The sequence below is a fragment of the Entelurus aequoreus genome, linkage group LG12, assembly GCF_033978785.1.
Source record: "Entelurus aequoreus isolate RoL-2023_Sb linkage group LG12, RoL_Eaeq_v1.1, whole genome shotgun sequence".
NCBI lineage: Eukaryota > Metazoa > Chordata > Actinopteri > Syngnathiformes > Syngnathidae > Entelurus > Entelurus aequoreus.
This window is the reverse complement of record NC_084742.1, coordinates 5237405-5254405: the sequence shown is the minus strand read 5'-3', so window position 1 is coordinate 5254405 and position 17001 is coordinate 5237405. Positions and strand designations below refer to the sequence as shown.

The 17001-nt window shown below is 38.1% G+C and overlaps 1 protein-coding gene across 1 annotated transcript; it reads right to left on the bottom strand.

Annotated features, from left to right (window-relative positions):
• Nucleotides 1–277: 277 nt before the first annotated feature.
• On the bottom strand, nt 278–13944 carry LOC133661371 (protein Wnt-7b-like). The gene is made up of 4 exons (XM_062064529.1): nt 13758–13944; nt 13216–13442; nt 5167–5438; nt 278–2249 (listed from the first exon to the last, which is right to left on the bottom strand). The coding sequence occupies exons 1-4, from the start codon at nt 13838–13840 to the stop codon at nt 1770–1772; spliced, it is 1062 nt and encodes a 353-aa protein (XP_061920513.1). The 5' UTR covers nt 13841–13944; the 3' UTR covers nt 278–1769.
• Nucleotides 13945–17001: the final 3057 nt, after the last annotated feature.

Here is a 17001-nt window from a genome sequence, read left to right as displayed (position 1 = left end):
TAACAAGATTAAGGACTCCAATTTAAGGTGCGGTAGTGGAAACAAATATGGGATAGAAATAAATTACACGTACCAGCAGCTGTTGTTGTATAGACTTATAGTCTTAATTTCCTTTTGATGATTACTTTTATTTCTAGCATACATTGCTTGGATTGATGGCTAATCTATGCAATGTATGTTGTGTGTGTGTGTATATATATATATATATATATATATATATATATATATATATATATAAAGCAATGTGAAATTCAAGTATTAAATGTTTCTTTATATACATATATATATATGTATATATATGTATGTATGTATGTATGTATGAAAAATGAAATTTTTGAATCCCTTATTCTGAGGTCTCTAGGAAATGCAACGAGAAAAAGTTTTAATGTTTGCTCTAATAACACAAAGCTGCCATGCAGGCTGTTTTTTTTCCCCCGTTAAAGCTGTCATTGCTCAAAAAATTATTATGAATGAAAGTCAATGTTGTTGGGAATTATTTACTTATTCAAGGCTCTAATTACTTCACGTCAAATATTCCACGTTTACATATTTTTGGGGGAATATTTTGCATTTTTTATGTTATACGAAAAAGGTATTTATTTATTTATTTTTTTACAAAAAGTGCATAAAACAAACACATTTAAAAAAACATAAAAATAATAAAACCGACAGAGCGATCTGAAGTTGATCTAGAGACTTACGTGTTAAAAGTAATTTTTAAAAAAATGTTGACTTATTTTAAACACCTTTATGAGTGGGGCCCTTTTGGATCCCCAATAATTTTATTTATTTATTTATTTTTTTTAACTGTCATTGCTTCAAAATAAATAAATCAATAGTGTTATGAGTTATTGACCTACGTAAATATTGCACTTTAAAAACAATTTTGGGGGAAAATATTGCCTATTTGTGTTTTTGCCAGAAAAACAGGATTTTCTTTAACAAAAAGGCATAAAACATAAAAAATGTTTTTACTTTATATTGACAGATAGACCTGAAATTGATCTGGAGATTTAAGCGTTGAGTAATAATAATAAAAAATATAGTATATGACTTATTTTTAACATTTTTATGACTGCGACCGGTCTGGGTCCCTGGGGAAAACTTGAGGGGAGCCCTAAAAGGAAAATATATATGTATATATTGTTTTGGTTTTGAAAATGAAAGCTATCAAAATGCCCCCTCATGCTTTCATTTTTCAGTTTGTTGCCTTTAGTGGAAAATGTTTGGACATTAGTGTCATGTGACACAAAGTTAATATATAAAGATATAGTATATATCTCATTCATTAATTAATTTTATATTTTGAATATTCAGAGGGCCAGTAAAGAAACAGTTGCGGGGTCAAAAACTGCCATTGGGCCACACATTGGACACCCCTGACTTCATGTATGAAAGCTTACCGATAATGTCTGCAAATGACAGATTTTGCAACAGCCGAGAAGAAAAACGGTGAGTTGTTGTTTCCCCCTGCTATAAATCTAACATAAATATTGAGTTTTCATTTCAGTGTTCAAACAGAATACAGTGTGAGTCTTATTCCAGCTTTTGACCCCTTGCATGATCCCAATCCTGTGTAGCAGAATTGTTCGCCTTCCGTCTGTGACATTTTTTATTTGGCTTTTCAAAACAAATCCTTTCTCTTGCAGGATGCTTAAGACCAGCAACTCCGGCCCAAAGCCTTCCCTCACCGTCCTTCATAAAGAATTTCAAATAGGATGTCAAAATGTGCAAAATGTCGAATAAATACTTCCTTTTCATCCCTCTCTCTAGTTGCAGGTAAAAACCTCCGATTTCTCACTGCAGATGTTGCACTTGACAAAGCAGCACCAGTGGAACTTGCAGTTGCACTGCCAGACCCTCGTGTAGTGGAGCGTGTCGTACCCCCGGCCGCAGCACATCACGTTGCAGCCGTCAGTGTACGCCGAGGTGCCGTTGCACAGTCTGCCCCGCGTCCCCGTGCTCCCCGTGGCCCTGTCCTCCTCGCAGTAGTTGGGCGAGCGCTCCAGGTACACCAGGTCGGTGTCGGCGGGCTTCTGGTATCCCCGACCCTCTTTGAGGCGTAGAAAGGAAGGTTGGCGGAGGCGGGACGCATGGACCGGCTCCACTTGAATGGCGGCGCCGTAACGCTCCTTTAGCAGGTAACCGATCTCTCTGAACTTTGGGAGGGTGATCCAGCAGGTCTTAGTGGTGCAGGAACCAGACACGCCGTGACACTTGCACTCCAGCTTCATCCTTTCTTCCAGGACCTGATAACGTAGAGAGTGGCGTCAGTGTGGAGCTTGTATCGCAGTATAGCTTTAACATCCACCCAAACACGCAGCTATTATTGTCTAAATAACCACTGTGTCTTGCCTACAGTCCGTAATGGTGGTAGCATCATGCTCTGGGGTTGCATGAGTTCGGCCAGCACTGAAGAGCTATGGTTCGTTATACATGAATCATTTACTGTGGCATTGTGAAGCAGACACTGGGCTGCACAGCAGTTTCCCGACATAGCGAGCCCAAGCACACCTCTCAAGAGGATCAAGTGCCTCTGCTAAATAAGATGAAGGTGACGGACTGGCCAAGAATGTCTCCTCCGGACCCTGAAGTAACGAAGATGGTGATGTCATTGAGGAGTAGAAGAGGATTCCAGTCACAAACTGTGCTGTTTTGGTGAGTTCCACGCCCAAGAGGATTAAGGCAGCGCTAGATAACACATTTTAGGTATGTCCACTTAGTGCCGTATTCACTTGTGTTGCCAGCTATGTCACAACATGTTAGAATTCGCTCTTAACTGAACTGCAGATCCCCATGCCGGTGTTATGTCGAATTTGGCTGCTTCCTCAAAAAATGCCACCAATAGCGTAACTGGATAATGGGGTCTATGGAATTTCGCTACCACGTCATGTTTGCTGTGGAATTGTGTTTTACAGACGTGCTGGTTGGTAGTCAGGCACGACTCATCTTAGTTTGGCGGTGAAAACGCAACCTTTGTTTTCACCAAAATCAATATTCCTGTTTGAGCGGTGATGAAAACGAAAATGTATGCCACCATTGTTAGCGTCAATGTGAACTTCCTCACGTTGTGATTGTCTACAATGCTTACTGTACATTAATACACAGCGTGAACTTCCTCACGTTGTGATTGTCTACAATGCTTACTGTACATTAATACACAACGTGAACTTCCTCACGTTGTGATTGTCTACAATGCTTACTGTACATTAATACACAGCGCGAACTTCCTCACGTTGTGGTTGTCTACGTGCTTACTGTATGTTAATATACAAGGAACTTTCTCACATTGTAATTGTGTACGCATGCTTGCTGGTCAGAAGATACAATGAGAGAAACATCATTTCAAATCACTACTTATTTGTACACAAAGCAGTTGCTTTCGATGGGTAATTCGTTTGAGGCCAATATTTGAAACATTTGTGTTTGTGTGTATGCTAAGTGGTGGTGGGTTGGAGACATCGACAACATGCTTGACTGCAGGCAAGACTCACTTGTGGTGCCTGATATTTAGACTAGTGTTTCTTAACCATAGGGCCCCGAGAGGGCCTCTTGTAATACACTTTTACATCACTTGTGGCAGTAATGACAATATCAAACAGAAGAAGTCTGGAGCTATAGTCATAGAGAAGTTTCTTCAGCACAAAAATGATGACTAAATTTAAGTGGTGAAGCGGTATTTTCATTTGCTCCTAAATTGTATTGAAACATATACCGTAATTTCCGGACTATAAGCCGCTACTTTTCCCCCTAGTTCTGGTCCCTGCGGCTTATACAAGGGTGCGGCTTATTTACGGCCTGTTCTTCTCCGACACCGACGAAGAGGATTTCGGTGGTTTTAGTACGCAGGAGGAAGACGATGACACAATGATTAAAGACTGACTTTTCATATACCGGTAGGCTGGTTATTTTGATAACGTACAGGCGAGCACTTTGTATTACTTTGCACCGTTGTATTATTTGTACTCTGCACGAATGCTGTTCGCCATGTCAAAGATGTGAAAGTTTGATTGAATGATTGAAAGATTTATTGTTAATAAATGGGACGCTTTGCGCTCCCAAACAGTCATCTCTGTCCCGACAATCCCCTCCGTGATAGCAGGAACCCCTATATACTACGCTAATTACACATCAAAACCCTGCGGCTTATAGTCGGGTGTGGCTTATATATGGAGCGATCTGTATTTTCCCTTAAATTTAGCTGGTGCGGCTTATAGCCAGGTGCGGCTTATAGTCCGGAAATTACGGTACATATATATATATGTATGTGTATATATATATTGTATTATTTTATTTTATTTTATTTTATTTTTTACATTTTTACATTTTTTTAAATTATTCATTTAGTCAGAATGTATTTGTTTCAGAACTGCGTAATTATATGTCCATTTATTTTTAATCAATTTTGAGTCCCTTCATGTGCAGTATATTTGACTAGTATTTATTTTTATAATCAGTCTGACCTAAGTCCATACTGTATATAAATAATAATTTTTGTGATAAGGTGTATCCTGTTAAACTGTAAATAAGTGAGATTGAAATATTGAATACAAATACAATCAAGGATAAGATTACGAATTCAGTGTCAATGGTAACCTCTATAATGGAAAAGGTTAAGAACCCCAGATTTAGACAATATTGGCTGTTATTTAATAAACCCTGACTACTCTAAAGTATATTCAGTTCTCTGTTATTGTACCTTAAAGTGCTCGTATTATGATTTTTTTTTCTACATTTAAAACACTTCCTTGTGGTCAACATAACGTAATGGTGGTTCTTTGGTCAAAATGTTGCATGGATTTATGTTTTACAGACCATCTTGAATCCGCTTTCTGACCTACTTTTCGTGGTGCGCCGTTTTGTGGGCCGTCTTATTTACGTGGCTCCACTTCGACTGCGTAAACTTCTACCATACACGGAAATATCCGCTGACGTCACAAAACCAGGTACCAATAGGTAACAAAAGTTTGTTTTGCACAATAGGTCCCCTTTAAGAAGATACATATGGTTGTTGGAATGTGAGAGGTGTTTGTGAGATTTTACAACTGCACTCCCATTTCGCCAAGGAGTAATGTTTGGTACGCTATGCATTTTTTCCATTGTCAAAAACTTGTATTCATATTTTTTGGTACCCTCTTGGTGTGCGTCGATAGATTAATCCCTTACCTTCCTGCCTGCCTCGTTGTTGTGCAGGTTCATCAAACGCCGTGCGTTTTTCTTAATCTCCCGGGCATCCACAAAGCGGCGCGAGAACTCCACGCCGTACTTGACGTCGGCCGAGCAGCCCCCCCACTTCCAGCCCTGCTCGCGGTCGTGGTAGCCTTGCTTGTCGCGGTCGCAGCCGCACTGGCTCAGGTTGCCCTGGCTGCAGGCCGTGGTGACCGCGTGGGCCACGCCGGCCGCCGTGATGGCATACGTGAAGGCTGCCTCTCTGCTACCTGAGTAGAAAATATCGTATTGACCGAAATATAAGAACTTTTTTTGCTTGACACATTTTTGGAAAAATGCAGTTTTAGACAAAAATCAAAGACAATTATGAGGCGTTATTATAATGCACAGTAATAGAGAATCTGCTTTACCACTGTAAATGAGCCAGATGTACAAACTTAATTGGCCTTTGAACGTGGTTTGTAAATTGAAAAGTTTGTATAATGAAACAGAGTTCCCCTTAAGAAACAATGTACAGTAAATATGAATAATTGGTTCTCACCTTGACAAAAGTCCCTATTTTGGTAAAATAATACACACTTTGAAGACACTTTACAGCAGGGGGTCACCAGGTAGCCCGTAAGGACCAGATGAGTAGCCCGCTGGCCTGTTCTAAAAATAGCTCAAATAGCAGCACTTACCAGTGAGCTGTCTCTATTTTTTTAATTTTATTTATTTGCTAGCAAGCTGGTCTCGCTTTGCCCGACATTTTTGATTCTAAGAGAGACAAAACTCAAATAGAATTTGAAAATCCAAGAAAATATTTGAAAGACTTGGTCTTCACTTGTTTAAATAAATTCATAATTTTTTTTACTTTGCTTCTTATAACTTTCAGAAAGACAATTTTAGAGAAAAAATACAACCTTGAAAATGATTTTAGGATTTTTAAACACATATACCTTTTTACCTTTTAAATTCCTTCCTCTACTTTCCTGACAATTTAAATCAATGTTCAAGTAATTTTTTTTTTTTTATTGTAAAGAATAATAAATACATTTTAATTTAATTCTTCATTTTAGCTTCTGTTTTATCGACGAAGAATATTTGTGAAATATTTCTTCAAACTTATGGTTAAAATTCAAAAAAATTATTCTGGCAAATCTAGAAAATCTGTAGAATCAAATTTAAATCTTATTTCAAAGTCTTTTGAAATTATTTTAAAATTTTTGTTCTGGAAAATCTAGAAGAAATAATGATTTGTCTTTGTTAGAAATATAGTTTGGTCATATTTGTTATATATTCTAACAAAGTGCAGATTGGATTTTAACCTATTTAAAACATGTCATCAAAATTCTAAAATTAATCTTAATCAGGAAAAATTACTAATGATGTTCCATAAATTCTTTTTTTTTATTTTTTCAAAAAGATTCGAATTAGCTAGTTCTTCTCTTCTTTTTTTCGGTTGAATTTTAAAGAGTCGAAATTGAAGATAAACTATGTTTCAAAATTTAATTGTCATTTTTTTCGTGTTTTCTCCTCTTTTAAACCGTTCAATTAAGTGTAAATATCATTAATTATTAATAATAACATAGAGTTAAAGGTAAATTGAGCAAATTGGCTATTTCTGGCAATTTATTTAAGTGTGTATCAAACTGGTAGCCCTTCGCATTAATCACTACCCAAGAAGTAGCTCTTGCTTTCAAAATGGTTGGTGACCCCTGCTTTACAGTATATGTGTTGCTTCAATAATACATATATATTTTTGGAAAAGTCAATTTTTACTTTGCTGTTCGCAAACAGTAGACGACGTGCCGTCACAAGGTGGAGAATGGAGTGCAGGGAGAGAGAGGAGGGGAAGTGTGTGTGGGTTCCCTCTTTTCTCTAAGTTTAAATCCACAGCGAATCCCTCCTTCTTTCCAGGCTGGTTTGTTACCTTTTTTGAACCCACATCGAGTAACTAATGTGTCAAATGAATGAATGACACTTTCGTACACAGAGACACGGTTTGTACACTTGAGGCATATTTGGCACGATCTAAAGCTTCGTAAACCGAAAAGTTTGCAAATAGTGGTGTTGGTAAATCGAGGTTCCTCTGTAGTTTCTAATTTCCGCCTGTAGTCCTCCATACTAGTGTGGGTGGCACTGAGAGCAAGGTGGGTGACGTGTCTTGCTCAAGGACACTACGGCAGTGGCTAAGCTGGTAAAACCCTAAAGGTTTTTTGGACGACCGCTCTACCAATGACAAAATGATGTCATAATTCTTAACTGCTCAACCATTTTCAGTATTATTTCAAGAGTGACCGGGAGAAAAGCTCTGACGCGCTGTGGAGAAGTTCTTTGGCCCCGCCATAAATCTCTAGACCTCGTATATAAGAAGACTTGTTTGTTTTCTGGGTTAAAAAAATAAATATTATCTTATATTTGGGTCAATACGGTCATTTGAATGAATTCAATGTGAGTGCTGCTCCAAGTTGGTGCTCCATAATGGACTCGCTGCAACACTCCGAATGTGGCTTAGATTAGAAGACGTCATCTGGATCCATGCAGACTCCGTGTAGCACTGACGGGTGCTGAAGGTTTTTAATTACCCATGATGCCGTAGGCCACCAAAACGCTGTCATACCATCACGGATGCTGACTTTTCTCGCTGTGTATCGGGAAAGGATCTGGACGCTCCTCTTCGAGCCTAGATTTTCCAAAACCAATTTTGAAACACGGACTCGTATGACCACAGCGGACTTTTCCACTTTGCGTCATCTCAGACAGCCCAGAACTGGCTCGTGGACGTTATTGATATACGGCTTTCCCTTTTGCGTGGCGTTTGTAGACGCAGCGACGGATTGCCTTTTGCTTAGAACACTTTTCCAAAGTCCTCCCAAGCCCGAGTAGTAATATCCTCAATGGACTGTGCAGTTGGTTTCTGCTTTACGTGGGGTGATTTTTATGCATTCCCTGGATGTTTTATGGATATTATGGTTTGCAGATGTGTAATGTCTAAATTCCTTCCAATTATTTCTTGAGAAATGTGTTGCCCACATAGTAAACCACTGAGCCTCTTCAAGGATACCCCTACATTGAACCTTATTGTCCACAACTTCAGGCTGAAGTCATCAGCAGTTCCGCTTCTGTTGTTGTCCAAACTTGAGGCAAACATGGGTGACATCTACTGGCTGACCGGCAGATTTGGATATGTTTTATGTTTTTCATCAATGGAATTTCTCACACAGCTTAAATGTCTTGCTGAGTCTGTCTTAGGCGGTCCACATTGTTTTTGCAAGCGATACCACAGCGCCGGAGCCCTCTGTGGTTTGAGCTTGACTGACATGTGCCCGTTTCTTTGCTGTGTCACCATTTGAAATTGAGAATAAACACCCTTCGTATTTATGGCGTGCTGAGGTGCAGGGGGAAATTAATTTACTGGCACCACGGTAGGTCGGTGTAACAGGATAGCGGCCCCCCGCGCCAATCAGCGTAATGCGTGCGCTCAACAGGCCGCGGTATTAATGCATGGCGTCTTGTGTATAGGAGAGATTCTAATGGCTTCCTTCCAACGTGACAAAGTGAAACCATCAGTCCTGCGGTTCCCACCCCCCTCCATGCATAACTAATAACAAACTCAAGTCCTCTCTCATCAGGCTAAATCTGTACAATCCGGATATATTGTACACCCGCCGTGATTTGTTTGGATTGTACAGCAGTGCATTGTTGCCATCCAGCTGCCGGGCCTGACTTCAATTAGTGGTTAGCATGATTCTCCGCGCTCTTTCTCAGCGCTTAATGAGTTTAAAGGCCCCGTGGTCAAGCAAATGAAGTGCCATGGATTAAGCGACACGAAAGAGCCTGAATGGACCAATTTTGCCCGTAGTCGAGTCCTCGTTATGATATACAGTCCTCCGAGAAAGGTTCTTAACATGTCTCCAAGCTGGGTCCAGCGTGTGCTCTCATCCGCTTTACACACCACAAAGTGAAAGAAGACATTTCCTCTTGACAAAAGGGAAGAAAGCAAAGGGATCCAGATGTCTGTCTCCCTGGAACAAAAGTGATGGCTTCCAGAACTGCTAGATTAAACACGGGTCCAAAGCCGCAGCAAAGGCCGCAACAAAATATTTTCACATTGCAATGCAATTTATGTAAGGGTCTCACATGTGGGGGGCTTCTGTGGGAAGAAGAAGTGACTAAATCCTTTGTCTAGTTGATGTTTCTTTGACAAACTTCTGTCAAAACTTCTCGCCGTCCTCTTGTGAGCTACACTCGATGCTGTCGTGCTCAGTCACTAGACGTTCTGACATCAGAGATTGCCATGAGTATGGGCTAAGGTCATGGTACCCTACCCCTGTACTTGTACAATAGTGTAGACCAGCGATCTTCAACAAAAAAGTTTTGGGGGCAACATGTCCAGAAAGCTGAGGCCGGACTTTCCCTTCACTATTAGTCTTATTTTGTATATTTGGGAGAACCAGCGTCTTCTACAGTAGACATTTGACTTTGGTCTATTTATTTTGTCAGTGTTACAGGAGCGCTCTGCTGTTTTTAAGGACCTTCTGCAAAATTGTGCAAAACACTAAATTGCTCCTGTTGTACGGAGAAACTTGGACCACTGTAAACAAATTGACATTTTAATCTTCCTAGCAAACACAGAACACTGGGGTCCAGACTTGTGATTTACATAACTGAGGCGTTCCTCAAGGCACCCTTTAAAGTCCACGCCATTTTTTCTGTAATGTGATTTGTGTAGTAAGTAAGGTGCATTAATAACAGAGATTGTATTGTAAGGGTCTACATGAGTTTTTACCGATTTAGTGTATCGTCAAAAGTTACTGCGTTTGTACCCTCTACACTTTTATAAGTTGTGAATATACACTACCGTTCAAAAGTTTGGGGTCACATTGAAATGTCCTTATTTTTGAAGGAAAAGCACTGTACTTTTCAATGTAGATAACTTTAAACTAGTCTTAACTTGAAAGAAATACACTCTATACATTGCTAATGTGGTAAATGACTATTCTAGCTGCAAATGTCTGGTTTTTGGTGCAATATCTACATAGGTGTATAGAGGCCCATTTCCAGCAACTATCACTCCAGTGTTCTATTTAGGGATGTCCGATAATGGCTTTTTGCCGATATCCGATATTCCGATGTTGTCCAACTCTTTAATTACCGATATCAACCGATACCGATATCAACCGATATATACAGTCGTGGAATTAACACATTATTATGTCTAATTTGGACAACCAGGTATGGTGAAGATAAGGTACTTTTTAAAAAAAACTTATAAAATAAAATAAATTAAAAACATTTTCTTGAATAAAAAAGAAAGTAAAACAATATAAAAACAGTTGCATAGAAACTAGTAATTAATGAAAATGAGTAGCATTAACTGTTGAAGGTTAGTACTATTAGTGGACCAGCAGCACGTACAATCATGTGTGCTTACGGACTGTATCCCTTGCAGACTGTATTGATATATATTGATATATAATGTAGGAACCAGAATATTAATAACAGAAAGAAACAACCCTTTTGTGTGAATGAGGAGGGAGGTTTTTTGGGTTGGTGCATTAATTGTAAGTGTATCTTGTGTTTTTTATGTTGATTTAATTTTTTTTTAAAAACGATACCGATAATAAAAAAACCGATACCGATAATTTCCGATATTACATTTTAATGCATTTATCGGCCGATAATATCGGCAGGCCGATATTATCGGACATCCCTAGTTCTAATGGTACAATGTGTTTGCTCATTGGCTCAGAAGGCTAATTGATGCTTAGAAAACCCTTGTGCAATCATGTTCACACATCTGAAAACAGTTTAGCTCGTTACAGAAGCTACAAAACTGACCTTCCTTTGAGCAGATTGAGTTTCTGGAGCATCACATTTGTGGGGTCAATTAAACGCTCAAAATGGCCAGAAAAAGAGAACTTTCATCAGAAACTCGACAGTCTATTCTTGTTCTTAGAAATGAAGGCTATTCCACAAAATTGTTTGGGTGACCCCAAACTTTTGAACGGTAGTGTACGTGATTTGTTTTTTGGTCCTGGAACAAGTACATGCCGTTACATTTCAATCCAATAGGTAGCTCATGGGTTGCACTAGTGTAGATTGTACTCTTTTGGGTAAACGCTCAAACGTATTTCTTTTGTACCCTTGATATGTGAGTATACCTTGTTTTGGCCCTTAAACAGGTACCTATAGTTATAATTGGATAATTTGTGTCCTACTTTTATATCAAGGCGCAGAAATAGAAAGCTATATACAAACCCAAAACCAGTGAAGTTGGCACGTAAATAAAAACAGAATACAATGATTTGCGAATCCCTTTCAACCTATATTCAATTGAATAGACTGCAAAGACAACGTTAGATCTGGACAACTTTGTTATTTTTTGCAAATATTAGCTCATTTGGAATTTGATGCCTGCAACATGTTTCAAAAAAGCTGGCACAAGTGGCAAAAAAGACTTGAGAAAGTTGAGGAATGCTCATCAAACACTTATTTGGAACATCCCACAGGTGAACAGGTGGGTGCCATGATTGTGTATAAAAGCAACTTCCATGAAATGCTCAGTCATTCACAAACAAGGATGGGGCGAGGGTCACCACTTTGTGAACAAATGCGTGAGCAAATTGTCCAACAGTTTAAGAACAACATTTCTCAACAAGCTATTGCAAGGAATTTAGGGATTTCCTTGCAATAGCTATCTATGGTTTGTAATAGGGGTGTGGGAAAAAATCGATTCAAATTCGAATCGCGATTCTCACGTTGTGCGATTCAGAATCGATTCTCATTTTTAAAAAATTGATTTATTTTTTTAAATGTATTTATTTAATTTTATTTAATTTTTATTTTTTTAATTTTTAATTTTTTTTTTTATTAATCGATCCAACAAAACAATACACAGCAATACCATTACAATGCAATCCAATTCCAAAACAAAACCCGACCCAGCAACACTCAGAACTGCAATAAACAGCAATTGAGAGGAGACACAAACACGACACAAAAGTAGTGAAACAAAAATGAATATTATCAACAACAGTATCAATATTAGTTACAATTTCAATATAGCAGTGATTATAAATCCCTCATTGACATTATCATTAGACATTTATAAAAAAAAACAATAGTGTCACAGTGGCTTACACTTGCATCACATCTCATAAGCTTGACAACACGCTGTGTCCAATATTTTCACAAAGATAAAATAAGCCATATTTTTGGTTCATTTAATAGTTAAAACAAATGTACATTATTGCAATCAGTTGATAAAACATTGTCCTTTACAATTATAAAAGCTTTTTACAAAAATCTACTACTCTGCTTGCATGTCAGCAGACTGGGGTAGATCCTGCTGAAATCTATGTATTCCATGAATAGAGAATCGTTTTGAATCGGGAAAATATCGTTTTTGAATCGAGAATCCTATTGAATTGAAGAAAAAAAAATCGATATTGAATCGAATCGTGACCCCAAGAATCGATATTGAATCGAAACGTGGGACACCCAAAAGATTCACAGCCCTAGTTTGTAATATCCTCAAAAGATTCCGAGAATCTGGAGAAATCACTGCAAGGCCTAAAACCAACATTGAATGCCCGTGACCTTCGATCCCTCAGGCGGTACTGCATCAAAAAGCGACATCAGTGTGTAAAGAACATCACCACATGGGCTCAGGAACACTTCAGAAAACGACTGTCAGTACAGTTTGTCGCGACATCTGTAAGTGCAAGTTAAAACTCTACTATGCAAAGCCATTTATCAACAACACCCAGAAACGCCGCCGGCGCAAAGTGGAAAAGTGTTCTGGGGTCGATGAGTCGCTGCCATTAAATTCTAAGTTAATGATTATTTGCAAAAAAATAAATAAAAATCCAGTTTCTCAGTTCGAACATTAAATATCTTGTCTTTGCAGTGTATTAAGGATTTGCAAATCATTGTATTCTGTTTTTATTTACGAACTACACAATGTGCCAACCTAACTGGTTTTGGGTTTTGTATATTGATGCGTCTAATTCCTATACCCCCTATTAAAAAAATCTAATATCGGTGCAAAGGGGGACTGACCTACTCTCAGCTCTTGTCCGAACACCGTCCTCTCGCCCAGGGCCGAGCAGTTCCACCGGCCGTAGCGGAACTGGTACTGGCACTCGTTAATGCCCAGCTGGGCGCCTTCGCCGATGACAATGATGGCGTCTGGGCGGCTCTGACAGAGGGCTCGCTGACGGGGCGCCAGTCCTGGTATCTTGTTGCAGATGATGTTGGCGCCCAGAGCCACTACCGAGGACAATGTCCTACAAGTGCAGATAGACATAGTGTTGAAAGACAGTCAGAAAGATGCTATTTTTAGTCTTTAATAATGCCACCAAATGATTAGAAACACCTCTTACACCATGCACTGCAAATGACACTAATAAACATATAGTTGACTTAGCTTGCAACAAGGTGATAATTATGGACACAATTATAGCTTAGATTTCCCAGTGCGCCTTATGTTGAACACCTGCGTTATCCACTGGGATTCCTGTGCGTAATTTACGCGCAAAACTCGCTTTATTTCAGTGCAAAAGTAGCTGAAAGTGATGCGTAAGTGGGGTAAAGGAACGTACAGGTAGCTGCCGCTGGTGAGGATGAGGAAGATCTGCGGGTAGTAGACGGACAGCAGCGCGCTGCGAGACGAGATGATGAGCATGTTTGCGCATTGAACGCAACTTTGTCTTCACTCCTTCTTATCTTTTTTTTTTTTTTTCCTCTTTTCTTTTTGTTAAATCACCCAAAAAAGTCTGTTAAAAAAAAAAAAAAGGTCCAGGTGCCCTGTTTTTAAAGTGCTCCAGCTCCGAGCTCCACTGGCCGTGCGCCGAGGGCGAGACGCTGCATCCCGAGGCCGAAGTGCGCGCTCCCCACCTGGGCTGCGAGAGTGCGGGGTGGGCGTGGTGCTGGTGCTGGGTGGGTCCGGTCGTGTGCATGCGAAAAGGGGCTATATTGTGCGCAGTAGGTCTGTGGGAAGGGAAGCTTAGGGATGGAGCTGCACATCCACCATATCTCCACCCCTAATACCTCCCATAGCACCTCTCTCTCTTTTGCTCCCTCTGTTTTCATTTTGCAATGAATGAAGGATAAAGTGATGCTCTGCTGCCTCTCTTATACCCAAAATATCATTGCATTGAATATGATGGGATTTAAAAAAACAACTATGCACTATATCAGGGTGTCCAAAGTGAAGCCCGTGGGCCATTTGCGGCCCGCAGCTAATTTTTTCGCCACATTCTAAAAATACTATAAAAAAATATACATATGAAAAAGTGGAATAAAAGAGCATATAAATGTCACGACGAAAAGTTGCAATGTTGATTACAATAACATAAAGCTGCCACAGGCTGTTTTTTCTTTAAAACTGTCATTGGTAATATATATATATATATATATATATATATATATATATATATATATATATATATATATATATATATATATATATATATATATATATATATATATATATATACACACACACTACCGTTCAAAAGTTTGGGGTCACCCAAACAATTTTGTGGAATAGCCTTCATTTCTAAACAAGAATAGACTGTCGAGTTTCAGATGAAAGTTCTCTTTTTCTGGCCATTTTGAGCGTTTAATTGACCCCACAAATGTGATGCTCCAGAAACTCAATCTGCTCAAAGGAAGCTCAGTTTTGTAGCTTCTGTAACGAGCTAAACTGTTTTCAGATGTGTGAACATGATTGCACAAGGGTTTTCTAATCATCAATTAGCCTTTTGAGCCAATGAGCAAACACATTGTACCATTAGAACACTGGAGTGATAGTTGCTGGAAATGGGCCTCTATACACCTATGTAGATATTGCACCAAAGAGCAGACATTTGCAGCTAGAATAGTCATTTACCACATTAGCAATGTATAGAGCAGGGGTCACCAACGCGGTGCCCGCGGGCACCAGGTAGCCAGTAAGGACCAGATGAGTAGCCCGCTGGCCTGTTCTAAAAATAGCTCAAATAGCAGCACTTACCAGTGAGCTGCCTCTATTTTTTAAATTGTATTTATTTACTAGCAAGCTGGTCTCGCTTTGCCCAACATTTTTAATTCTAAGAGAGACAAAACTAAAATAGAATTTGAAAATCCAAGAAAATATTTGAAAGACTTGGTCTTCACTTGTTTAAATAAATTCATAATTTTTTTTACTTTGCTTCTTATAACTTTCAGAAAGACAATTTTAGAGAAAAAATACAACCTTAAAAATTATTTTAGGATTTTTAAACACATATACCTTTTTACCTTTTGAATTCCTTCCTCTTCTTTCCTGACAATTTAAATCAATGTTCAAGTAAATTATTTTTTTTTATTGTAAATAATAATAAATACATTTTAATTTAATTCTTCATTTTAGCTTCTGTTTTTTCAACGAAGAATATTTGTGAAATATTTCTTCAAACTTATTATGATTAAAATTCAAAAAAATTATTTTGGCAAATCTAGAAAATCTGTAGAATCAAATTTAAATCTTATTTCAAAGTCTTTTGAATTTCTTTTAAAATTTTTGTTCTGGAAAATCTAGAAGAAATAATGATTTGTCTTTGTTAGAAATATAGCTTGGTCCTATTTGTTATATATTCTAACAAAGTGTAGATTGGATTTTAACCTATTTAAAACATGTCATCAAAATTCTAAAATTAATCTTAATCAGGAAAAATTACTAATGATGTTCCATAAATTCTTTTTTTAAGTTTTTCTCTTCTTTTTTTCGGTTGAATTTTGAATTTTAAAGAGTCGAAATTGAAGATAAACTATGTTTCAAAATTTAATTGTCATTTTTTTCGTGTTTTCTCCTCTTTTAAACCGTTCAATTAAGTGTAAATATCATTAATTATTAATAATAACATAGAGTTAAAGGTAAATTGAGCAAATTGGCTATTTCTGGCAATTTATTTAAGTGTGTATCAAACTGGTAGCCCTTCGCATTAATCACTACCCAAGAAGTAGCTCTTGCTTTCAAAAAGGTTGGTGACTCCTGGTATAGAGTGTACTTCTTTAAAGTTAAGACTAGTTTAAAGTTATCTTCATTGAAAAATAAGGACATTTTAATGTGACCCCAAACTTTTGAACGGTAGTGTATATATATACAAATAGTACATATTTTGTTTTTGACAAAACTAAAACAATAATTAAAACATATAACCGACAGATGGATCTGAAGATGATCTTTTCTTTAAGTGTTGAAAGCAAAAAACAAATGTGACTTATTTTTAACACTTTTATGAGTGGGGTCCTTTTGGATACCTGAGAATTTTAATGGGATGTTTTTTAAACTGTCATTGCTTAAATAATCCATCCATCCATCCATTTTCTACCGCTTGTCCCTTTTGAGGTGGCGGGGGGTGCTGGAGCCTATCTCAGCTGCATTCGGGTGGAAGGCGGGGTACACCCTGGACAAGTCGCCACCTCATCGCATAATAATGAACACAAACCAATGTTGTTGTGAATTATTTACCTATTTAAGGTTCCGAACACTTCACATCAAATATACCACTTTGGACATTTTTGGGGCAAATGTTGATGCTTTGTGTTTTTGCCATAAAACAGGGTTTTCTTTAACAAAAACGTCATGAACATCAAAAAAATAAAAATCGACTTAATGTCGACAGATTGATCTGAAGTTGATCTAAGCGTTGGAAATACAGTCGTGGTCACAAGTTTACATACACTTGTAAAGAACATAATGTCATGGCTGTCTTGAGTTTACAATCATTTCTACAAGTCTTATTTTTTTGTGATATAGTGATTGGAGCGCATACTTGTTGGTCACAAAAACATTCATGAAGTTTGGTTCTTTTATGAGTT

What these genes read in the sequence shown, in the direction of transcription:
- LOC133661371 (XM_062064529.1), bottom strand. Translation starts at nt 13,840, where the DNA reads ATGCTCATCATCTCGTCTCGCAGCGCGCTGCTGTCCGTCTACTACCCG. An exon ending in CTCACCAGCGGCAGCTACCT is followed by an intron (nt 13,443 to 13,757) that starts GTACGTTCCTTT and finishes CTGCACTTGTAG; the next exon opens with GACATTGTCCTCGGTAGTGG. An exon ending in ACAACGAGGCAGGCAGGAAG is followed by an intron (nt 2,250 to 5,166) that starts GTAAGGGATTAA and finishes CTACGTTATCAG; the next exon opens with GTCCTGGAAGAAAGGATGAA.